This window comes from Drosophila montana, unplaced genomic scaffold (genome assembly GCF_035044405.1).
Source record: "Drosophila montana isolate Dmon_TW-CO22-7 unplaced genomic scaffold, ASM3504440v1 contig_3123_1, whole genome shotgun sequence".
Lineage (NCBI taxonomy): Eukaryota > Metazoa > Arthropoda > Insecta > Diptera > Drosophilidae > Drosophila > Drosophila montana.
Genome location: NW_026998002.1, coordinates 261,905 through 283,003, shown reverse-complemented (window position 1 = coordinate 283,003; position 21,099 = coordinate 261,905). Strand labels below are relative to the sequence as shown.

The 21,099-nt window shown below is 42.9% G+C and overlaps 8 protein-coding genes across 13 annotated transcripts; 5 read left to right on the top strand and 3 right to left on the bottom strand.

Moving 5' to 3' along the window:
* Positions 1–668: 668 nt before the first annotated feature.
* On the bottom strand, positions 669–4,258 carry Stam (signal transducing adaptor molecule). The gene is made up of 4 exons (XM_064685956.1): positions 3,842–4,258; positions 2,731–3,008; positions 1,481–2,675; positions 669–1,419 (listed from the first exon to the last, which is right to left on the bottom strand). The coding sequence occupies exons 1-4, from the start codon at positions 3,882–3,884 to the stop codon at positions 779–781; spliced, it is 2,157 nt and encodes a 718-aa protein (XP_064542026.1). The 5' UTR covers positions 3,885–4,258; the 3' UTR covers positions 669–778.
* A 287-nt stretch (positions 4,259–4,545) lies between these two features.
* Positions 4,546–6,864, top strand: Dnz1 (DNZDHHC/NEW1 zinc finger protein 11). 3 transcript variants are annotated; one of them, XM_064685967.1, is made up of 4 exons: positions 4,546–4,965; positions 5,028–5,474; positions 5,544–5,841; positions 6,755–6,864. In XM_064685967.1, the coding sequence occupies exons 1-3, from the start codon at positions 4,850–4,852 to the stop codon at positions 5,812–5,814; spliced, it is 834 nt and encodes a 277-aa protein (XP_064542037.1). In that variant the 5' UTR covers positions 4,546–4,849; the 3' UTR covers positions 5,815–5,841; positions 6,755–6,864. The 3 variants fall into 3 exon arrangements, with proteins under 3 accessions (XP_064542037.1, XP_064542036.1, XP_064542035.1); XM_064685966.1 differs by having other exon boundaries at positions 5,966–6,864; XM_064685965.1 differs by lacking the exon at positions 6,755–6,864 and having other exon boundaries at positions 4,547–4,965; positions 5,544–5,932.
* Positions 6,799–10,844, bottom strand: SmydA-3 (SET and MYND domain containing, arthropod-specific, member 3). Of its 3 annotated transcripts, none has more exons than XM_064685960.1 (4): positions 10,703–10,844; positions 7,908–8,237; positions 7,624–7,850; positions 6,799–7,479 (listed from the first exon to the last, which is right to left on the bottom strand). In XM_064685960.1, the coding sequence occupies exons 2-4, from the start codon at positions 8,180–8,182 to the stop codon at positions 6,881–6,883; spliced, it is 1,101 nt and encodes a 366-aa protein (XP_064542030.1). In that variant the 5' UTR covers positions 8,183–8,237; positions 10,703–10,844; the 3' UTR covers positions 6,799–6,880. The 3 variants fall into 3 exon arrangements, with proteins under 3 accessions (XP_064542030.1, XP_064542028.1, XP_064542027.1); XM_064685958.1 differs by lacking the exon at positions 10,703–10,844 and adding an exon at positions 9,178–9,645; XM_064685957.1 differs by lacking the exon at positions 10,703–10,844 and adding an exon at positions 8,589–8,966.
* On the top strand, positions 10,135–13,685 carry porin. 2 transcript variants are annotated; one of them, XM_064685964.1, is made up of 3 exons: positions 10,135–10,280; positions 12,415–12,962; positions 13,037–13,685. In XM_064685964.1, the coding sequence occupies exons 2-3, from the start codon at positions 12,415–12,417 to the stop codon at positions 13,335–13,337; spliced, it is 849 nt and encodes a 282-aa protein (XP_064542034.1). In that variant the 5' UTR covers positions 10,135–10,280; the 3' UTR covers positions 13,338–13,685. The 2 variants fall into 2 exon arrangements, with proteins under 2 accessions (XP_064542034.1, XP_064542033.1); XM_064685963.1 differs by lacking the exon at positions 10,135–10,280 and adding an exon at positions 11,633–11,762.
* Positions 13,686–14,084: 399 nt separating this feature from the next.
* Positions 14,085–15,662, top strand: Porin2. The gene is made up of 3 exons (XM_064685961.1): positions 14,085–14,543; positions 14,605–14,826; positions 14,879–15,662. The coding sequence occupies exons 1-3, from the start codon at positions 14,224–14,226 to the stop codon at positions 15,210–15,212; spliced, it is 876 nt and encodes a 291-aa protein (XP_064542031.1). The 5' UTR covers positions 14,085–14,223; the 3' UTR covers positions 15,213–15,662.
* Positions 15,659–16,459, bottom strand: LOC135431057 (uncharacterized). Its single transcript, XM_064685968.1, has 3 exons — positions 16,354–16,459; positions 15,951–16,221; positions 15,659–15,843 (listed from the first exon to the last, which is right to left on the bottom strand). Exons 1-2 carry the CDS (start codon positions 16,392–16,394, stop codon positions 15,999–16,001), a joined length of 264 nt encoding a protein of 87 aa, XP_064542038.1. The 5' UTR covers positions 16,395–16,459; the 3' UTR covers positions 15,659–15,843; positions 15,951–15,998.
* Positions 16,460–16,516: 57 nt separating this feature from the next.
* LOC135431053 (uncharacterized) lies at positions 16,517–18,146 on the top strand. The gene is made up of 3 exons (XM_064685962.1): positions 16,517–17,060; positions 17,477–17,707; positions 17,767–18,146. The coding sequence occupies exons 1-3, from the start codon at positions 16,624–16,626 to the stop codon at positions 18,062–18,064; spliced, it is 966 nt and encodes a 321-aa protein (XP_064542032.1). The 5' UTR covers positions 16,517–16,623; the 3' UTR covers positions 18,065–18,146.
* A 712-nt stretch (positions 18,147–18,858) lies between these two features.
* On the top strand, positions 18,859–20,449 carry LOC135431021 (voltage-dependent anion-selective channel-like). The gene is made up of 3 exons (XM_064685902.1): positions 18,859–19,351; positions 19,669–19,899; positions 19,958–20,449. Exons 1-3 carry the CDS (start codon positions 18,966–18,968, stop codon positions 20,253–20,255), a joined length of 915 nt encoding a protein of 304 aa, XP_064541972.1. The 5' UTR covers positions 18,859–18,965; the 3' UTR covers positions 20,256–20,449.
* Positions 20,450–21,099: the final 650 nt, after the last annotated feature.

The following is a 21,099-nucleotide window of genomic DNA, read 5'->3' as shown; positions in this document are numbered from 1 at the left end:
TTATATACGGAGGTACAAGCCTGGCTTAATGCGCCTAATCTAAGCGCAGTGGAGTCTCAACATCGCAGAGAGATGCTCCAGTTGCGTCTGCTAATGCTGGACAAGATCGATGAGGAGTATTACATTAGGCGCTATATAAAACTACGCACGCGCTGAGCCAAAAGCATTTAAAACAACAAATTCTTTATAATTATATTATTATTACTTTTTATATATTATATTGTTTAATCAGCATTTGCGGCCGACAAACTTTTTAATGTTTGCATAATAAATGTGATTTTTTTTTTTTCGTTTTGCTTGTTATTTTTATCATCGCATAATTATAATAGTAAAATAAACATAATACATAATAGTGATAGTGAATTCTGATTGATTTTCCGTCTTCGTTCCACGCTCAATATAGAGTTATACATAATAATATAATATTTATAGGGTATATGGTATATAAATAGATTTCCTTTCACTTATTTAAAAACTTAGTTTTTGGCGCTAATGCAAACATTTGCCCGACATTTTCTTAGAGATTACAAACAAAGCTTATCGAATAACAAAAATAAAACAAAAGATAAACAAACAATCAACTTTAGTATAAAGGCTGGAAGTTAATAGATAAATTCTGATGCATCGGTTAAAAAAACTCAAAATAAAAATAAATATTCCAGTTCAAACAAGTTTGCAATGGGGTTTATATTAGAATAGAATTGGAAAACAAAGACTTGTTGGCAAATTAATCAAAACCAAGTAAAGGAAACGACAGCGGGCTTATTAGTTAACGGTTTTACCGCTGCTGCTGATAGATAGGAATGTTATTCTTGACGGCATCGTTTTGCATATGATACGCTGGCGCCGCTGCTGTTGCGGCTGGTGGCATGCCACCAAGATGCGCCATCGACATGGCGGCCATTTGCTGATGTAGCTGACTGAAATGATCGTTGTGATTGTGTTGTTGCTGCTGTTGTGGTGGCTGCTGTTGGGGATGTTGCGCTTGTTGCTGTTGCTGTGGCACCATGTAGCTCTGTGTAACTGGTGGAGCTCCGTTTGGTGCAAAGAACTGTGGCGGCTGCGCTGTAGCGCCCGCCGGTAAATAGGCCTGCGGTGGCGCCGTCTGTTGCTGCTGTGGATGTGGCTGTTGATGCTGTGGCGACATGTAGGCATGTGGCGGTGGTTGATGTTGCTGAATTTGTGTGGCTGGTGGTGGTGCGGCAGCAAATTGCGGCGGAAGCGTCGAGGGCGGCATCTGCTGCTGCTGCTGCTGCTCAACAGGCATTGGCATGTGATAATTAGAAGGCGTTGGTTGCTGCTGCTGCTGAGTGGTGACTGGAGTGGGCTGGGCATTGTAGATGGGCTGTGGGTGACTTGGATGGGATGGCTGCGGAGCCACAGCAACTGCAGGCGACTGGGACATATGAGGCGGCAAAGCTGCAATAGATCGTTATAGCATTGGTAAATGATTCAATGATAATTAAATTAATTATATTACAATTTAACTGCGGCGCATGCCCGTTTTGGTATGGCATGGGCACTTGTCCCGGATAAGCCGTAGTTGTCGTGGGTGGAGCTGCATTATTAGGCTGTGGCGGTGTGTACGGCATTGAGTGCATGCCCGGATAGGTTTGGCCTGGCGGGAAGCCAGCAGCACTGGGATAACCAGGTGCGCCGTAGACCGCAGCTCCCGGAAAGCTCCCAGGCATATATGCAGCGACGCCGCCAAACTGTGCAGCAGCTGCACGATCATCACGCATGAGCGTATGATATAGATTAATGGCATCCACCAGATCACTGGAGAGCTGTGTTAGCTGTGCATGCTTGCGATCGACACGCTCCAGCTCGGCATCAATGAGCGGTCCCATTTGATGAACCTGCTGCTCCAAGCGCAACATTTCGTCACTATCCTGCGAGGGATCCTCGGGATTGGCCTCATGCAATAGATGCAGCAAACGATCAATTTTGGCCTCATCAATTTCGACGGGCTGTGCGGCAGCCGCTTCAGTCTTTTGTTGCAGCAGCGCCTCCTCCTCCTCGACGGCTGCCTGTTTCTGGGCATTGTTTTTGTGCTGCTGATTGATGTCCAAGCGTTCGGGATCTACAGACAAATCGGCAGTGACAAAATTGGAGGGAAAGAGACCCTCGCCGCGCTCATTGTAGCCCTTCCACCAATTGGCATCGCTGTCATCCAGCACGTGTATGATTTCTCCAGAAAAGAAGGTCAGCTCATTCTCCTCGGCTGCTTCAAAGTCGTACAAGGCGCGTACAGTGCGAGATGAGGCGACGGCGGCGCTGCCACTGCTGGGATTTCCATTCCCGTTGCTTTGCGTGGGGGCAGAGCTGCTACCAAACGAGGGATATAACGAGGGATAGGCACTGCTGGTTGTTGGAGCAGCTGCTGCACCGCTTTGTTGCTGCTGCTTGGGGCTGCTTTTGTTTTCCTTGAGCGACAGCTCTATGGCTTTCGCTATATCATCCTCTTCCTGCTGGCTGCTGACTACATTTGGATCCTTGGCCAAAGTAGCGGCCGCCGCTTTGGCCGCTGCTGACTTGGCGCTGCTTTTATCGTTCAGATTGCTAAAATCGTAGCCCTCGCTGCGCAGCTTGGCATACAGCGAAGGTATCAGATTTAGTTCGGGATCATTCTTGAAATCATTCTCAGCCCAGTTCTTCAGCACTTGACGCATTTTCTGCAAAACAAAATCGATGAAATTTCGAATTTCTAGTTCCTTGCTTGCCATTTACCAATGAGACTTTGGGCTGTGCTTTGGTCAGCAGGCGCCTAAACTCTGTCTCAAAGTCACGGGACGCCACCTCCAGGTGGAACGGCTTGCCGCAGTTGTTGGCGCACGCATCCAGCAATGTAATAGCCTGCATGACGACATGGGGATCGGCATGGCCCATGCGCCGCATCACCGCCTTGAGGCAGTCTTTGGCTAGACGAGGATTGGTTGTCACCTTGTCGCATACATCCATTATAAAGGACCAGTTATCATTCGTATTCGTCTCGCTCGTGGCCTTTTCTGTGGAGTGACCGCAAACATTCATAAGTTGTATGACAATTATCGGCCCTAGCCACGCTATCAACTAGTTAAAACAACAAATAGAGCAACGACTTCGGTTGAAATACGGTTCTATTTGCTTATCATTGGCAGGGAAAGAATCAGCATGCTGACTCAGTGTGATAAGCGTGGCAAAGAAGCAAAGCAAAATCAATAGAATATACAGCAAATTGCATTAAAATGTGGAGCAAAAGAGAAAACCCAACAACGAATAATGTATACGCTTTACAAGCTTATCATGCAGCAATTCATTTCGCAAAATGGGTTGAACTTTGCGCTTAGATTGGTTTAATTTAAATAATTATAGGTATGTTTGCGTAATTATTGTGCATAAACAGAATAGAGATCGCATTTATAAGAATAAGAAGCCGTACATACATACATATATGTATCTGGAATAACTCTATTAACAGACCCCCCGTGAAGAGAATTAGAATGCACAAATTTTCTGAACTACAAGGGGTGTCCGGAGGTGGGGGGTTGGGTGGTGTCGCCGACTTCAAGGTCAGCGACTGCAGACAAAATTCTTAAGAAGTTCAATAAACAGACGCAGCAGCTGCGCAGCTTCCCAACAGAGCGACGCATGTGACTCGGTTTTGAATTCAGTTTTCTTTGTGTCTGCTGAGCGCTTAACGAGATGACAGGGGGTGGTTCGAAGGCAAACAGATAAGATAAAGCAAAATAGCAGCAGCTGCTAATTACAAGCGGGCAGTATTGCGACCAATTGGACTTGTCATTGTTGGGTCATGGCAGAGGGGAGAAATTGGGGGCCGGAGGAAGGGATAGAAACTTACCCACATCGGCGTCAAACGGCGACGATTGCCCAAATATGCCCATCTCTTTCACCAAAAGCGCACTTAGCTGCCTATTAATTATTTGGGTAATTGTTGTAATTCTGTTTAATTATTTCGCTTATTTTATGCTTTTCGTTGTTATTGTAGTTGCACTTGCACTTTTGTGTGGTGTTTTCGTCTGCTACGCAATCGATTTTCATGCGTCACAACAACACACATACAGAATCCCGTATATTCTTATATTTTCCCTAATTAGGCAGCTGCCAACACGATGCTGACGATTTAATGTGACTCGAAATTTTTGTAATTTGCATTAGTTAAATCGAAATACTGCAATAAAATTGCTGAATAATCACTTGCACCTTTTTTCTTTTGCTTTTGTGTAAAAAATGACTAATGAATATATCGATGTTTGGCAGCTATCGATGTGTAGTGTCAGTTTCAGACATCCGATTAAAAATGTTTTACAAATATCGTATTGCTTTTGCAGTCTATCGTATGTACAATTAGCCTATCATGCAGACCTCACACGTTTTTCGCGATTTATTGGACAACAATGGCAATAAAAGAAAATATAGCGTTTTTATATTAGACCCATTCAGTTTTTTTTTCCAATTGATTTGCTTACAAGCTATGCTGGGCGAGAACCTAACAATCTGTGACGTGTGTAGGACCGATCAACTATGTCTGTCAACCAGTCGTATCGTGTATGCCCACTATGAGGCTTAGGGTGAAAAATTTGTAATCGAAAAATAGCAACAAATAAATGAATGAAACTTTTTGGAAGCATTAAAATGAGATACTAAATTATACTGACCGTCACATAGCCATCGCAAGTGAAAATTACTAAGTGTGAAGTGTTAAGAGTTGCTGCCAGCAGCTGAGCTGCAGTGTAGCAACTTTAGTGTTACTGGGTACGTTAGATGGAAAGGGGCAAGGGCTGAGATAGCTTCGATTTGTAATTCAATTACGGGCACACACACATAAAATAAAAAGCCGATATTGGACATGGTTTTCATACGCGATCCCTGTGGCATTGTCTGCCTGATTTTCACCTATGGCGCTGTTATCTATGCGGATTATGTGGTCATGCGCTGGATTATACTGACAACCATGCCACTGAGGTGAGTACCTGTCTTGTCTTGTGATGACGACTATATACTGAAGTTTAATATTTGGGTTATAGTATCTGGGCGCCCTTCCACGTTGTGCTCTTTAACACGATCATCTTCCTGCTTGGCATGTCGCATTTGAAGGCAGTTTTCTCAGATCCGGGTATTGTGCCGCTGCCCGCCAATCGCTTGGACTTCTCCGATCTACATACTACGAACAACGGTACAAAACAGATATCCGGCAATGGCCATGGCAACGAATGGACTGTGTGCACCCGTTGCGAGACCTACAGGCCACCACGGGCCCATCATTGTCGCATATGCAAGCGCTGCATACGCCGTATGGACCATCATTGTCCGTGGATCAACAATTGTGTGGGCGAACGCAATCAAAAGTATTTTCTGCAATTTCTCGTCTATGTGGGTATTCTTTCCCTTTATTCCATGGCGCTGATACTCGGCTCTTGGGTATCGCCCTGCACGGAATGCAGTCAAAATGTAATTGATTCGCAGCTACGCATGTAAGTTCTTAGTCTCGCTTTCACAATTGATGGGTGAATTGCTGATTGAAAAACTCTTCCTATACTTAGGATTCACTCCGTCATATTGCTGCTGGAATCGGCGCTGTTTGGACTGTTTGTGACAGCAATAATGGTAGATCAGCTGCATGCCATTTTGTACGATGAGACGGCCGTTGAGGCGATACAGCAGAAGGGTGCCTATCGGCCGAACCGACGTAAATATCAACTGTTGGCAGATGTATTTGGCCGCGGCCATCCGGCGCTTTGGCTGCTGCCCTGCGCTAGTCTAAATCACGCCGCACGCTATCACGACACCCCGCTGCTCAGCCACGATGTTTAGAAGGCGTGTGATAAATACTATTATTTTGTATGTATTATAAATGTATTTTATGTACGCGAGCGCGTGTGCGTACTTGTGACAGTCCCACAAAATCATTTTCTTTTTTGTTTTATATTTATATCTTCGTGTGATTTCTTTTTTATCTACAAAGTTCTGAAGCTCCCACCCAGCTGTCCCCATAACTCTTACCTTGACTCCAAGCTACAAAATTGCTTGTGTGTATTATATGCAAATTCCAATGGCTAATTAACACTTTAGTTAATAATTAATTATTGCACCAGGCGAGCCAAAACATACTCAACAGAAACTCAATATTTTTTTAAAAGAAACTAGTTTTTTCATAAACATACGTAGATCAGATAATTAGCTATATATAAATATATAAATGTGTGTAAAAAAAAAACAGATAACAAACTAACATTCAAGCATTTAAGAGCAAACAAATTCATATACCAAAAACATAAACATTAATGCCAGGCAATTGTGTATGCGGTAATAGCTCGTATTATTTATAAGGCGTAATTAGTTTGATTGTAAACAATGCAAAATATGTTGTTTTAACTATTGTAATTTTTGTTTATTCGCTTAATTTTATATCGGTCAAGTTCAACATATTTTAATAACAGTTCGATTTATGCTGGAATGACACTCGCAATTAAGTGTGAACACTAGCCTGTACGAAAAATGCATATTGAAATAATAATAGTAACCCAAAAAGAGTCGTGCTACAACAATTATACGTTTATAAATTTTACAAATTTTTTGATACCACATTTCGAACAATATGTTAACTTTTTCAATTGTCCATTGAATTTGAAAACTAGCAAGTGTCATTGCAGCTTATCCAACTGAAACTGATCTAAAGAACGCCTTAATATGCAATTATGTAAAAAGCAAAGAATCCAATTTGAGAATTAAGCGAATTGTTTCTATTGAACAGGCAACTCTCTCGATGGTCTCAAGAAGCCACAAAGCCAATACATATGCGTATCCTCAACTATGTGTATAGTTTGCAATAAATTTAATGATATACATATGAATAAGTACAAATTGATTTCGTTTCCACTTAGTCCAGTTCGCTGCCCAAGCCCTCTACGCTTATTGTGAGCTGTTGGAGCGCCTGCTTGGCCACACCGCACAGGATGCCCTCCTGTGACCGTTGATCCTCATGCTGCAGTATCTCTACGCACTCCTTGAGTAGATCAATGGCATCCACTAGACGGGCACGCAGCTCGCCGCCACTTAGTTTGCTGGCTATGAAGCCGCTCTTGGCTAGCAGCACCAGCGGCACATGCAGCTCATAAAGATTCATAGCACGCGCGCGACTCAGGCCCGGCTCAAAGATGTTCAGCACACGTAACACCTCTCGGCATAGCGACGCCTTTCGCTCCAGCAGCTGATCCGTCAGCTGGACCATCTCATAGCCCTGCACGCGGCCGTACATCTCGATGAGCAACTGCCGCAAACTGGTGGCTATGTAATGCGATGGATGCAGCAGCGATTTGTATTTGCGCAGCAAACGTTCCGATTCCTCCAGGCGCTTTGGACCCATTTCGAGGGCTTGTACAGCATTCACCTCGGCCTGCAGCGCGGCAACAATTTGCCGTACCTCCTCGCTGCTTGTGCTGTGGTCGCAGGCGCGGCAGTTCCAGCTGCTGTTCATAGCTGCAAAAAAACAATGGAATGATGCCGAAATGAGTTAAGCATAGTATTAAATTGTGGCTAATTGTTTGAGCTTTGACCTTAAAGTAATATTAATTGCATTTAGTTGATACGGGACGTAATAGAAAGCGGAACGTAGCCAATTACCCGTGGGATGCTTGGGCAGCAGCCAGCCCTCCGTGCACTGGCCACACTTCATGCTGGAGAAGTGTGTCTGCAGTTCGCTGGCATCCAAACAGCGCTCACAGCTGCATGCGAAGTATTTGCCCTCGCGCAGATGCGCCTGCCTTTGGGCGGTGCCATCCAAGGTGTAGGTATAGCTGTGCTGGAGCTGTTGGCCTGCTTCCAGAGCAACCATAGCACGCAAGCGAATCCTGTAAAGAAAAAATCTTAGTCTTGGCTCCCGTTTCCCTGAGTAAATTCCAACTCACTTGTAGCCCTCGCTGGGATGAATGCTTCGCGCCGTATTGGGCACACAATTGTGGGCCAGAATTCCCGTGTATGGATACAGGCAACGCAACGGATAGCCCTGGCTGGTGCGTGCCTCGAAAGCATTGACTTCCAGCACGCCCACCACTTGCATGATGAGCTCCTCGCTGAAACGTTCCGCCAGCTTGCAGGGACCGCGCAAATATTGGGCTATGTTTACCCGATCCGCATGCCAAACATCTGCATTCTCGCGGCGTGCCTGCTCATGGTGCTCCATGGGCGCCACCTCGTTGATCCAACGCTCCGGCTGTGCTTCCTTTGCCAGCAACACTCTATAGCGGAGAAAAGGAAAACAGGATTAGATAAAGGCATGATATACAGTTCCTTGTATTGGAAAAGATGAATCGTATATGATTTCAAGAGATTTCAGATAGACATAATTGTTTACATTGCAGTTTAAAGAACATATAAATTAATTATTAAAGTGGATTGTTGTTAATTTATAACAGCTGTTATTCATTTAAGGTTTTGTCTTCATGTTAGCGTCATGCACTAACATATGCACAAATGTTAGCGTCACTTTAACATTCGCTGGTATGCACATTCATTTTTGATGTATGCATGACAAAAGTTGGCACAATTCTTGAGTAATGTGTATCTATTTTTATGCGTCTGTCTAACACCTCAGTGGCATGATGCAGTCCAGCTGGGGCCAATGCAGGCTGCCGGCGGGCATCTCATAGAAACGCGCTTTGGCCAACTGCAGCACGGAGCACTCCAGCTCCAGATGTAGGTTGGACGCATTTCCATCACAGATGCTGCACAGGGGCCAGCCACAAAGGGAGCAGCGCTCCTGAACATCTGGGCGATAGCAGGCGAGGCATAGTACATATCCATTGCACTTGGGGCCAATGGCAAGGGGTTGCTCCTGCAGCAACAGCTCGCCGCGCTGCACTGGCTCGCTGGCAACCAGATAGCGCCCATAAATGCGGCTCCATTCGACTGCCGTGCGATTGACTTCGAGCGCCGGCGTCGCTGTCATATCGCTCACTGACATGGGCCGGCACGATGCGCACACAGCTCGTCATCATTCGAATAAATTTTGGCAAAACCTCAAAGATGAACGGCCGCTGACTTGCGTACATTAGTCGGCCAGCTGGCCAAATTGTTGGCCGTCGTTCAGCTGGGCCATTTGCGACTGTCAACATTTCTGTGCGATTTTGAGTTGTGTGAACCGCTCACCACTTGCCCCGTTGGCACCCACAAACTAACCTCAATGGTGTTATGCAATCTAATTGTGGACAGACGCCATCCTCGCTGACGTTGCCGGCAAATGTGACACGTGCCGCGGCAAAGACCTCGCACTCGCCCCGATGATCATCAGCATCATCCATGCAGCTGCCGCATATAGGCCAGTCGCACAGCTCGCAGCGGTCCAGCGAGTCGCCGTCCTCGCCAAACTGCAGGAACCGATAGCAGCCCAGGCAAACAATTCCACTCTCTCGCTTAGGGCCATATGCAAAAGGCAGTTCCTCCACAACAATGTCGCCACTCTCCACTGCCTCTGATGTGGCCAGGCAACGGCCGTAGACTGGGTCGTGTTCCAAGCGCGCTTTCAACATGACGTCGCCGCTGCCGCTCCCAAATGCGAGATTTTCATTAAATGCAATTGAGATTCGAATCTAAATACAGAGAACGTGAGCTCTCACGTTTTCAGCGAGCTTCTGGCGTAGCTAAAAATAATACACAACACAAGCATTCTGCTCACTGACTTGATGCATATGCATTTTTACTTTAAATAATGTATTTATTTTAAACAAATCATAGTTGTAATTTTTTAATTTGATATTATTATCTGCATTTAACGCCTTCAAATTTTTTAATTAACGGTTTAATAATCGTGGACAGTCAGTTTGGCGCTAAAACCATATAGATAAAAAAGTATCGATGCTTTCGCCACAACGTTGCGTTTTTCGCGTACGGATAGTATGCAAATCAGAAACACTATATTGTAAACGTAAAAATGTATATTAAATTAATGAATATGGGCGTTCATAATGCATTTTAACAGTGGCTTAGTATATAACCCCATAAGAGCAAATAGCATAAAGTTAAAATAAACAAAAAATATTTAAAAATTATTTTGATTTTATGGGCTCATGGTAAACACACAACAAGTAATGTGAATGTGCTCCATTTCGTTTCTTCTTGGTTCAGTATATTCGCCCCCAAAGAGAAATCGTATTTTCGCCATTTTTTATGCTGGTCACACTGACATTCAGTTGCAAATCAATTTTGTGGTGTACGTTGTGTGGTCGTGGTCGTCTTGTTCCTGCGTTTCGCATTACTTTAAAATCTAACTAAACTCATAAAAAGTAAGTAAAACTTATCCAGGACATCAAAATAATCTGTCCCGGTTTCATACAGATCAACTGTGCATGAATATCCGTATGTGTAAATGGTTTTTCGTTACAAGTGATTTCATAACCTCGAAATGAAAATTTTGCAAGCAGACACGAAGCCCTCACACATATACGCACACACACATACACCCAAAGGGTTTCCATCGTGTTTATGCGGTTGTGCGAACTGTTCTTAATATCAATTAATTGATAATGATTTTGTGTCCATTCAAATAAATAAAGCAACCGGCAGACAAACACATGGAAACACCAAGCGACCATAGAGTTTTACATTTGATTTAAACGATGGCAGCTGCCGGCAAAGAGTACTTTCCTGTTACGTAACATGTTGCCTGCGTTGTGCTGAAATTTGTTTTGATTAATTCGGAACCTACCTTTTGGTTTCTTTCTTGCTTTATCACATGCATCTGTCTGAGCAGTTTTATCAATTTTAGCTTGTTAAACTTTTGCTATTTGCTTTATTATTGTTTTGTTTGCTTTTTGGCCGCTGGTCATGTGAGCAGCGAGAGGAGCAACTTTACATTTTATTTAATTTGAGTTAGGGGTGATTGTGACATCATGGAAAATCGATAAATCGCTTTTTATTTGTGACACCTTTTAGCTGGTGCAGTGGGTTTATGCTCGGATATAAACTTGTTTTTTCTGGAGAGTGTTGCGTAACAGCACACGCCCACAATCAAAGATGAAAACTCAGCCATGGCACGCAGAAGCAATCTACTTAGGCGAATAAATTGTTTATGTTATCTACCGTGTCAAGGTCGCGCTGATGAAATACAAGTACCCAAAGCGAAATCAAACCGAACACACCTTTAACTACTCTGCTTTCCATCCTTTTGACCCATTACATCACGACACATGTACATATGTATTTTTTCCGCGTTCATAGTTTTTGCTAAAATTCTTTGTCTTCTCTTAGCCGGGAAAGCGCATGATTTCACACGCCGTCTGTATTTCTTATGTTGTTGGTCATTTCCGTGCCGTTTGGCCGCTGTCCAATCTCGCCAATAATAAAAGATTTCGCTTTTGCCTGCCTTTCATATTTTGCCGCTGTCTTAGAACATGTATCATTATTTACGCCATGCCTGTGAGCTGTTAGCGAATGCTTGCATATGTGACGTCAAGTAGCTATGAGACCAAAGCAGCGATGTACTGTCTAGCTATATGTACATACGTATGTACATATATATGTATGTTTGTGTGCACGTCAAGTGGTCATTGAACGTTTTGCTGACAGTAATTAACGGAACGGCAGCAACAACAAAGTGTAAACAGAGATACAAAAATATGCTGCACAGTAGGCCAAGTGATAACATACTAGGTTTAATTGAATTTTTTAAGAACTATTTGCGAAAATTATTTTTTTGAAAAATGAATGATCACGGCAAGAAGTATTGGACTTATAATGTTTTGAAGGAGAAACTTAGGCGCAAGGAGGTAGGCTGAGACCGCAGTTACATACACTTTCTATACATACACAATTTTGTGGCTGTTGAAATTACTTGCAATCTTTTTCAATCGACTGTGGCGCACGGTGCGTCATCAATTGCACGATCACTAGCATTTGCCTCGCACGCTCTCGATTTTACTCATCCAATCACCGAAGACGTGCGTTGACCCCCATTCACACAGACACAACACTCATGCATTATGCGATAGAGAGTAGAGATAGTTGTGCAGTTTCTTTGCCAAATTTGGGCACACTTAACAAGTGAATACACTTTTCACCTTGAAAACCAATTTCGTTTGATTTCTGTTTGGTTTTGCTGAAGAAATTGACATTTAGCCAAAGTACAGTAAAAATATCTTAAAAGTTCTTTCACTTTTATGTTTATTTTTAAAAATGCAACGGAAGAGAGAAAGCCGCAAATTCGCACTACTCAAATAGTTGTTTAATGGTGTTTATTACTGTGCAAATATTTGCTTTTATGAAATGTTTGTTGCCCAATTGTGTGAGATAAGATAAGACCTGCTAATCTAATCTTCAGTTTCACGCAATTGCAGACTAAACATATGAAATTGTTCATTATTATATGTACGTGCAGACATTTGTACATTTTATTTATTAATGTTATTTGACTATTAACAGATGGCACCTCCATCATACAGCGATTTGGGCAAACAGGCTCGCGACATCTTCAGCAAAGGCTACAACTTTGGCCTGTGGAAGCTGGATCTGAAGACCAAGACGTCGTCGGGCATTGAATTCAACACAGCGGGCCATTCGAACCAGGAATCAGGCAAGGTCTTCGGCTCTTTGGAGACGAAGTACAAGGTCAAGGATTATGGCTTAACCCTGACGGAGAAATGGAACACAGACAACACTCTCTTCACTGAGGTGGCTGTACAGGATCAGTTGCTCGAGGGCCTCAAGCTGTCGCTGGAAGGCAACTTCGCGCCACAGTCGGGCAACAAGAACGGCAAGTTCAAGGTTGCGTACGGTCATGAGAATGTCAAGGCCGATTCGGATGTCAATATTGACCTGAAGGGTCCCTTGATCAATGCCTCTGCCGTGCTGGGCTACCAGGGCTGGTTGGCCGGTTATCAGACCGCATTCGATACACAACAGTCCAAGTTGACCACCAACAACTTTGCCCTCGGCTACTCCACCAAGGACTTTGTCCTGCACACAGCCGTGTAAGTAAACTATTAGCCATTTGATTTAATTAGCTACGATTGTTTATATGTTGGCTATTTACTTTGTGTTGCAGGAATGATGGCCAGGAGTTCAGCGGCTCAATCTTCCAACGCACTTCCGACAAACTGGATGTGGGCGTTCAGCTGTCGTGGGCCAGCGGCACCAGCAACACCAAGTTCGCCATTGGCGCCAAATATCAATTGGACGATGATGCCAGCGTGCGCGCCAAGGTTAACAATGCCAGCCAGGTTGGCTTGGGCTATCAACAGAAGTTGCGTGATGGCATCACTTTGACGCTCTCCACGCTTGTCGATGGCAAGAACTTCAATGCCGGTGGCCACAAAATCGGCGTTGGCCTCGAATTGGAAGCCTAAGTTAGTTCAAGATAAATAGCTGAATGCGCTGCCAGCAATATGCATACAGTACTAAATACACCCAACAACAAAAATTAACAACAAATATAACAGCAAGAACAACAAGCAACAAAAAAGAAACAAATTAAAAGTGTAACAACAATAAAACACAACAAAAATTAATACACAAAACACAAAAGAATCTTCATGTTTAGCAAAGCATTTGCCAACAAATCGGCCCGGGATCGGAGCTTGATATCGATCGTTGGACGTAGTCTTGTTTAGTACATAGCTAAATACATATTTATTGTTGGCAAACAGTGAAATACATAATTTACCTATTAAAACAAAACGAAAAAAAAACACAAAGTGTTAAACAAGCTCTGCGTTATTTTTGCACAGAAGTTAAGTGAGTAAAGAAAGCACCAGATAGAAGGCAAACTTTTTTCAAATAAATACATTTACACTGTTGCGGTGTGCATTTAAAATTCAAATCAGGAGAACATTTATTTCGAACTGCGGTCCTGCTAGCCCATCGAAGCAACGTCTCGGATATTATCGTCTGGCTATCGATCTACGCGATCTAAACGATTCAGGAGAGGGGGAGCGGTAATTGAGTTCAACAGCTTAACCAGATTTGAAGTCATGTTTGATTATGGCGTTAAAAGGCAAGCTTCCAGAGTTTTCAAATTTAATCAGATTTATTTAGGTGGATAAAGAGTGCTGCTGTCAGCATAGCATACGTTGCCTCACATTTCAATAGATGATAGCCTACGACGAGTTACAAACAGAGCTGAATTGTTTTCATATTCAAAGAAATTCTGGTGATACAACACAACTGTTAATTTATAAAATTCCGAAACGATATAATTCGCCTCAGCTCTACAAATTATTTATTTGGCTAAAAATGGGGCCGCCTGTTTATACTGATTTAGGCAAATTAGCCCGCGACTTATTTAGGCGAGGCTACCATCCTGGTCTATGGCAGTTGGACTGCAAGACTATGACCAGCTCTGGCATCGAGTTTTTCACGACTGGCTTTGCCAGTCAAGATGCCAGCAAGGTGATGGGCTCCCTGCAGAGCAAATACAATATAGAGGATTATGGCATAACGCTTACTGAACGCTGGAACACGGATAATCTACTCTATGGCGAGATTGCGCAAAAGGATAAGTTAGCCGAGGGCCTATTGCTGGCATTGGAGGGACGTTTTCAGCCATCATCGGGGTAAGTATATTTGCAATATATTCCCACCCATGCTGATCTAGTAAATGTCTTTGTTACGCAGAGACAAGGAGGGCAAATTTATGGCTCGTTATGCCCAGGAGAGCTATAACATTTTAGGCAAAATAGATATCAAGTCAGACCCATTAGTGGGTCTGTCATTAGTGCTTGGTCACAAAGAGTTTTTGGGCGGAGCTGCCGTTGACTGCGATATAAACGGTGGCAATGTAGCCTGGAAGGTTGCGCTGGGCTGGACCAATGAAACAACTACGCTGCACGCAGAACTGTAAGTGTATGTAAAACTATTCTATTATGCGGCTAATCTGAACTTTTTGCAGAATAAATGCTGAGGGCTGGCTACTCTCGCTATTCCACAAGGCTAACCAACAAATAGATGCCGCTGTTGAGATCGGCAAGCCAGTTGCAGCGGAAGCAACCGAGGAGGGCCAGGAACCGGTAGAGAGTGAGTTGAACATAGGTGTGGGCATGATCTATCATTTGGAAGGTGACGCTCTGATACGTGCCAAAATTAACAACAATGCCGAACTGGGCCTGGGATACCAGCAGAAGCTACGCGAAGGCATCACCATGTCAATATCAACTGTTCTCGATTGCAAAAATATCACCGAAGGAAATCACAAGTTTGGCGTTGGCCTTTCCTTGGAGTGTTAACAGTTGTCCCTATCGCCACTAAATTAGTTACTATTTTTATTCTGTTACCATTTCGCGGTTTTAAATTGATGTCCTGTTATAGTGCTGCATATCTGCGAATGTGGCAACTAAAACAAGTCAAAGATACTTCTGAAAAATGGACGTCTTCCCTCATTATTGGAATCAGTCAAATTGCATAATTTTCAGGTTGAACAATTGAAGAATCATTCTTTTATCAATCGATTTTTGAAGTTATATCTTTATGGAAAATATTGCAAAGGCCGTGTTTCTGGTATTTCTGGCACTTTGGCCCGACTCTTAAAACCAAATTATAGTAACTTGCCGCTATTTTCAATTTGAATCAACCGCACTCCACGTTTAAAGTTATATTTTACAAAATGTTAAAAAAAAAATACTTAATCCATAAATTAAAAAACCAAAAGCTGAAATAAACGCTTCCCGCTAAATTTATTTCAGTGTTGACACGTATACTTTATCCCAGAGGGGTCGACGTGTGAAACATGTATAAGGTGAATCTTTCATGCAACCGTTTTCCGCCAATTTTCCACAATTGCGGGTTGAATTTCCAAAATCGCCGAAACATAGTTCTTTGTAGCCAATCGGAGGCAACTTAAAAATAAGCCCACAAATTCTTTGAGCAATTATTAAAAAATACATACACCAGGCATGCATACGATTGTATTAGTTTTACCTATTTTTTTAAATATGAAAAGTCTTAGTTATTTTAATGATACGTACCAAAGCCATCGCCACGGCCTCCTCTTTGAATTTGCCTTCTCTACTGTCCTATTCTCCGTTTGCTTCGTGGTTGAGACCGCCGACGTCTTCTCTAATATCAAAACCACCTCCTCCTTTGCTCACGTTATCGTTTCCTCCAATGATAAGGCTGTCGCCTCCTCCATTACTGAAGCCGCCGTTTCCTGCATAGTTGAAACCGCCTCCTCTATAGCCATCGTCTCCTGCATAGTTGAAACCGCCTCCTTCTCTACTTGAAGTGACGCCTATGAGACTAAATTGAATTCATGAGAATCGCGTAGAAGGGAATGTGTTAAGAATCCTTTTTTTTTTTTAATTTGCAGCGCAGCTTGTGAAAAAGTTGGTCCTGCATATTATATTTATATGAATATATATAACAGCTAACATAATCCTCAATACTAAAATTTGTATAACGATCAGTTCCATCGAACATCTTTTATTTTTTTGATCTTCGGTACGGACTTCTATACTTTTTTGTTTCTGATAGTTTGGGGATAGTTGGTGCCTCGCTTTACTGCTAGCAAACCATGAACCAAGTTTCAAATAGTTTTTACTCAGATTATTTCTAAAAAACAAGAAAACAAAAGAAATAAAGCAAAATTTTTATGTATCCTTTAGACGTTTTATATAAATTAACGGATTTGTTTTAACCACAATGTCTGTATATAAGAGATTTACACTCAAGAAAAAAAAGAGGGAAGGCAGCGATGCAGAAGAAGGAGAAGAACCTCGAAACACCACAGTTGATGGTGAGATAATACCAAAGCAGTCGCTGGAGGGCGAAATGCCAACATTCTTCCATGTCGGCAGATGGGCCAAACAATGCCTGACAACCGGCTATGGAATCGGTGCCTGGCATATCGATTGCACTACCAATGTTAGCGAAAAGCTCGGCCTATATAGCTTTGGGTCCGCCAAGCCTGACTTCTATAATGTTGCCGGTGGTGTAGGCATTCGAGAGAAACTGGGCATATTCAATCTGTACCAGACATGGCAGACTCAGGGCTGGTTGAGCACGATTGGAGTACGAACCGAAGCAGCTGGTGGCCTGGCAAATGCCATGCTGCGGGCTACATATATTCCACAGAACAAGTGAGTAGATGCCAGATCGGGACAGAGATCTATGTCGATCTGGCTATGTCCACCAGTATGTCTATCCATCTCGGAGCGCACGCAACCAAAGACAATATAAACACTAAGATGAGCAACGCCCATACATTAGAATGCGATGCGATGCAAAATTTCTAGCCTGGCTTCTTATCTGGCTTTTCCCACCTCACACCAATGCCAGCCGACTGGCTGTTCGCCCACCAAAAGCCAGACGAACGCATGCTGATGCTGACACGAGCCACGAAGTTAGTCGCTAGCCTGCCTTCAGCAAAGCTGGTCGATGGTACTTTGCGTCGCTTCGTTTTCGAAATACATTGAGTGAAAAAGTTTTAAACTTATATTGTCTTTGGTATAGCACAGTCGGTTGCAACTTTCTTACTTGTTTCAATCCCATCTAGTGATGGTGTCAACGTTGAACTTTATTCCGGCTACGAGCGTCCGCCGGTCAAGTTTGATGTGATCATACCAATTTGGAATGTGCCAAAATTCATGGGCTATGTGCTGCTCCACCTGGCCGATAAGTACATGTTCGCTTACCGAAGTGTCTTTAACATAAACGACCTGGAATTCGAGAAGCATGTTTTATGTTTGGGCTATCAAGATGAGAACTACGAATATGGCCTTAAACTGTAAGCTTTGCTTTTCCAAATTGAATACCAACAGTAGAATTCAAGTTGTCGCCATGTAGGGAAGACTTTAAGGAACTGCGCGGCTCCATGTTCCTGCGCGTAGGCGAGCGCTGGGCATTCGCCCTGAAGGCGCATCTTTATAGGGAGCAGGGCAGGCATTTTTCCGTTGGCGGCCAGTACAAGATCCACGATGATGGACTGTTCAAGATGCGGATACGCGATGATGGCTTCTTGGGGCTGGTCTACCAGGCGGTACTCAGCGAAAACATTGACATTATGTATCACGTTGGCGTAAATGCCAAATCACCTCTCGATGGCAGCCATAAATTTGGTGTTTCTTGGAGTCTAAAGTGTTAATCAAATAACTTTTTTTTATCGATTTATATGCTCGAAATTTTGTAATTTAAATAAAAGTGCATTGCAAGGCTCAATTTTTCAATGAATGATTTTTTTTTTAAGAAATTAAAATTTGCATTCAATTATATTTTTGTGGATATATACTTTTATTCCCTTAACTCTTGTTTTCACGAAATCGATAGAAGATTATAAGATTCATTTTTTGACCATTTTCGGATTAAAATAAATTTATATTGTATTATATTTATATTATATATGTAATACCTGACCCGATCCCCTTAGTCTTCTAGTCTTGTTTGTCATATTTAAGCTCTGAACATTTTGAAAGATCGGTCTGTACACATAAAGATCGGGCAAGTACAAAGGAGAGATGGTTCCTACGGACTCCATTGATTAAAAGTTTGAACCGAGCAATGCTGGGTAATTTATTCTAGTAAACTTCTTAAATAAATGTGTGTTGTGTCTAGTTTTTCAATTTTCTATTGTCTGTGATTAATGGGGCTTAAGTCAGCCACGTTGGCTACCACCGATAAAAAAAACTTATTGATAAATCTGAATGATGATAAATCAATGCTCTTCCATATTTATTCTGATCCAATGAAAAAGGATTTCTTGAAAGGGTCTATGAAATTATATATAATTGTTTATACCATGTCTGATTGCTGATAGCAGAAAGTGCTCTTATAAGAACATTTAAAAATATTTGTATATAAAAATATTGTATATTTGACCAACAAGAATGTCTCAATTTTTATGGTCTTGGGTTGTGCTTTCCTTTCTAGTAAACGTTGAACCAAATTTCAGTTAGATTGTAATGTCAAATGTAAATACAGATTTAAATTGCAGTTTTGTGGTCCTCCAGCTATTTTCTATATAAATTAACGGTTCATAATTTGTCAAAATGGCAGATTCTAATAAGGCCGAAGAAAAACCTCCAAATCCAGAGGAGACAATTCCTCCGCCCCCGTTGGAGGCAGAAATGCCGACATTTTTCCACATCGGTGGATGGGCCAAACAGTGCTTGGTATCCGGCTACGAATTTGGCGCTTGGCACTTCGATTGCTCCACTGGTGCTGGAGACAACATTGGCCTTTATAGCTTTGGTGCGGGCAGACCTGAATTTAAAGATGTTTCCGGCGGTGTGGGTATTCGCGAGAAGGTGGGTATCTTCAATATGTCGCAGGGTTGGCAATCTGGCGGCATTTTGGGTACGCTTGGTCTACGCTCTCCATTAGTTGACGGCGTGGCGAATGCCATGTTACGTGGCATATATGATATACAAGGCGAGTAAGTATACGTTATATGACTGCGAACAAAGTATAGCCAAAGACAATATAAACACTAAGATGAGTAACATCTAGCCTGGCTTCTCATCTGGCTTTTCCCACTTCACACGGCATGTCAGCCGACTGGCTGTTCGCTCTCCAAAAGCCAGACGAACGAATGCCGTAGTAGCGGCTTGCTAATGCTGACACGAGCAACGAAGTTAGTCGCCAGCCTGCCTTCAGCAAAGAAGTACATTGAGCGAAAAAGCTTTAAACTTATATTGTCTTTGGTAAAGCACAGTCGGTTGCACCTTTCTTACCTGTCTTATTACTATCTAGGGATGGTGCAAAGATTGAACTCTATTCCGGCTACGAGCATTCGCCCGTCAAGTTTGATATGATCATACCCATTTTGAATGTGCCAAGATTGATGGGCTATGTGCTGCTCCAGCTGGCCGAAAACTATCTGTTGGCCTACCGGACGGTCTATAACTTCGACGACTCGGCATTTGAGAAGCACGCCTTGTGCGCGGGTTTCAATAATGACAAAACCGAATTGAGCCTCAAGTTGTAAGATTCGTTTTTAAATATCTTTTCCGATAGTTGCTTTAATGTTGTGCTTATGCAGCGAGGACTTCAAGGATTGGCGTGTCTCCATATTCCAGCGCATAGGCGAGCGCTGGGCGGTTGCCCTGAAGGCGGATATTTACAGTGAAGACGATATGGAAATTGCCATTGGAGGCCAGTACGAGGTCCATGAAAATGCACTGCTCAAGATGAAGGTGCGCTACGACGGCTTCCTGGGGTTGGCCTACCAAGTACATCTCAGCGAGAATATTGCGATTAGGTACCACGCTGGCTTGAACGTCTCAGATCCCATCAAAGGCGACCACAAAATTGGCCTTTCCTGGCTTCTTAGGTGTTAGATTTAAACGCAAAACGATAATGTGTTGTAAATGGGCTGGATCGAGTTCTGGCCAGAGTTATCTTGCCCCGCACGATGTTCTTCTACTGTAGCCAAGCATCTAGTCTGGGCATGGAAGGAGTCGTCCCCGCCAGGCTCGTGTGTAAGGAGTTAAGGAGTATAAAATTGTTCATTAAAGTGTTTCTGGCATACAAATTGTTTAATTGTTATTAATATTTGATCAAATGATTAGGTAAAGACGAGTTGTCTTTGAGTGAGGGTCCGTTTCTTATGCTAAATATATGAGACAGACTTTTAAATGTATAAAGCTAAAAATATCTGACGCCGCCGGCATCATTTATACCCAACATCTCCCCCCCCCCCCCCCTCACCACCCTTCCCGATAAAAGCCGTCATATTTGTTAATAACATAAAACAACGCCCCCATTTTCGCTTTCTTATGAAAATAGCATAAAATATATACATATATAAGAATTTCTCCTGTTCCCAAAGCAATATATTAAATACCAATCCATTACAAAATGGAACTTATTTTTCCCCTCGAGGCTCAGATTTAATTTTCTCGAATCAATTGGACAATAGAAAAGACTTCTGTTAAAATTCATTGAAGCACTCATAGTTTCTTAATATTCCCGTCTTCCGGCTGCTCGCATGCCCCAACCCCAAATCGAGTCCATAATGTGCTGGGGGTACGTTAACTCCATGCTCATTCGACTGTTCCGGGACGTGGCTCAAACTTTGCTTGAAAACCTCAAGAACACCATAAAAAAAAGAATGGTGCTTTACAAACGTGAAATCAATCGCTTCTGACACCTGTCCGAGCGTCGGACAAGAGAGCAGAAATT

Bases quoted from the DNA above. Each gene is read 5' to 3' on its own strand.
- LOC135431053 (XM_064685962.1), top strand. From the start codon at position 16,624: ATGTCTGTATATAAGAGATTTACACTCAAGAAAAAAAAGAGGGAAGGC. The intron at 17,061-17,476 runs GTGAGTAGATGC...AATCCCATCTAG, and splicing joins ACATATATTCCACAGAACAA to TGATGGTGTCAACGTTGAAC. The intron at 17,708-17,766 runs GTAAGCTTTGCT...GTCGCCATGTAG, and splicing joins TACGAATATGGCCTTAAACT to GGAAGACTTTAAGGAACTGC.
- Porin2 (XM_064685961.1), top strand. From the start codon at position 14,224: ATGGGGCCGCCTGTTTATACTGATTTAGGCAAATTAGCCCGCGACTTA. The intron at 14,544-14,604 runs GTAAGTATATTT...TTTGTTACGCAG, and splicing joins CGTTTTCAGCCATCATCGGG to AGACAAGGAGGGCAAATTTA. The intron at 14,827-14,878 runs GTAAGTGTATGT...AACTTTTTGCAG, and splicing joins ACTACGCTGCACGCAGAACT to AATAAATGCTGAGGGCTGGC.
- LOC135431021 (XM_064685902.1), top strand. From the start codon at position 18,966: ATGGCAGATTCTAATAAGGCCGAAGAAAAACCTCCAAATCCAGAGGAG. The intron at 19,352-19,668 runs GTAAGTATACGT...ATTACTATCTAG, and splicing joins ATATATGATATACAAGGCGA to GGATGGTGCAAAGATTGAAC. The intron at 19,900-19,957 runs GTAAGATTCGTT...GTGCTTATGCAG, and splicing joins ACCGAATTGAGCCTCAAGTT to CGAGGACTTCAAGGATTGGC.
- porin (XM_064685963.1), top strand. From the start codon at position 11,697: ATGAATGATCACGGCAAGAAGTATTGGACTTATAATGTTTTGAAGGAG. The intron at 11,763-12,414 runs GTAGGCTGAGAC...GACTATTAACAG, and splicing joins AGAAACTTAGGCGCAAGGAG to ATGGCACCTCCATCATACAG. The intron at 12,963-13,036 runs GTAAGTAAACTA...TTTGTGTTGCAG, and splicing joins TTTGTCCTGCACACAGCCGT to GAATGATGGCCAGGAGTTCA.
- Dnz1 (XM_064685967.1), top strand. From the start codon at position 4,850: ATGGTTTTCATACGCGATCCCTGTGGCATTGTCTGCCTGATTTTCACC. The intron at 4,966-5,027 runs GTGAGTACCTGT...TTTGGGTTATAG, and splicing joins CTGACAACCATGCCACTGAG to TATCTGGGCGCCCTTCCACG. The intron at 5,475-5,543 runs GTAAGTTCTTAG...TCCTATACTTAG, and splicing joins ATTGATTCGCAGCTACGCAT to GATTCACTCCGTCATATTGC.
- SmydA-3 (XM_064685957.1), bottom strand. From the start codon at position 8,962: ATGTCAGTGAGCGATATGACAGCGACGCCGGCGCTCGAAGTCAATCGC. The intron at 7,851-7,907 runs GTGAGTTGGAAT...TTTTCTTTACAG, and splicing joins CATCCCAGCGAGGGCTACAA to GATTCGCTTGCGTGCTATGG. The intron at 7,480-7,623 runs GTAATTGGCTAC...GTTTTTTTGCAG, and splicing joins GCTGCCCAAGCATCCCACGG to CTATGAACAGCAGCTGGAAC.
- LOC135431057 (XM_064685968.1), bottom strand. From the start codon at position 16,394: ATGGAACTGATCGTTATACAAATTTTAGTATTGAGGATTAT. The intron at 16,222-16,353 runs GTTAGCTGTTAT...AATTCAATTTAG, and splicing joins ATTTTAGTATTGAGGATTAT to TCTCATAGGCGTCACTTCAA.
- Stam (XM_064685956.1), bottom strand. From the start codon at position 3,884: ATGGGCATATTTGGGCAATCGTCGCCGTTTGACGCCGATGTGG. The intron at 3,009-3,841 runs GTAAGTTTCTAT...GTCACTCCACAG, and splicing joins GCCGTTTGACGCCGATGTGG to AAAAGGCCACGAGCGAGACG. The intron at 1,420-1,480 runs GTAATATAATTA...GATCTATTGCAG, and splicing joins GCATGCGCCGCAGTTAAATT to CTTTGCCGCCTCATATGTCC.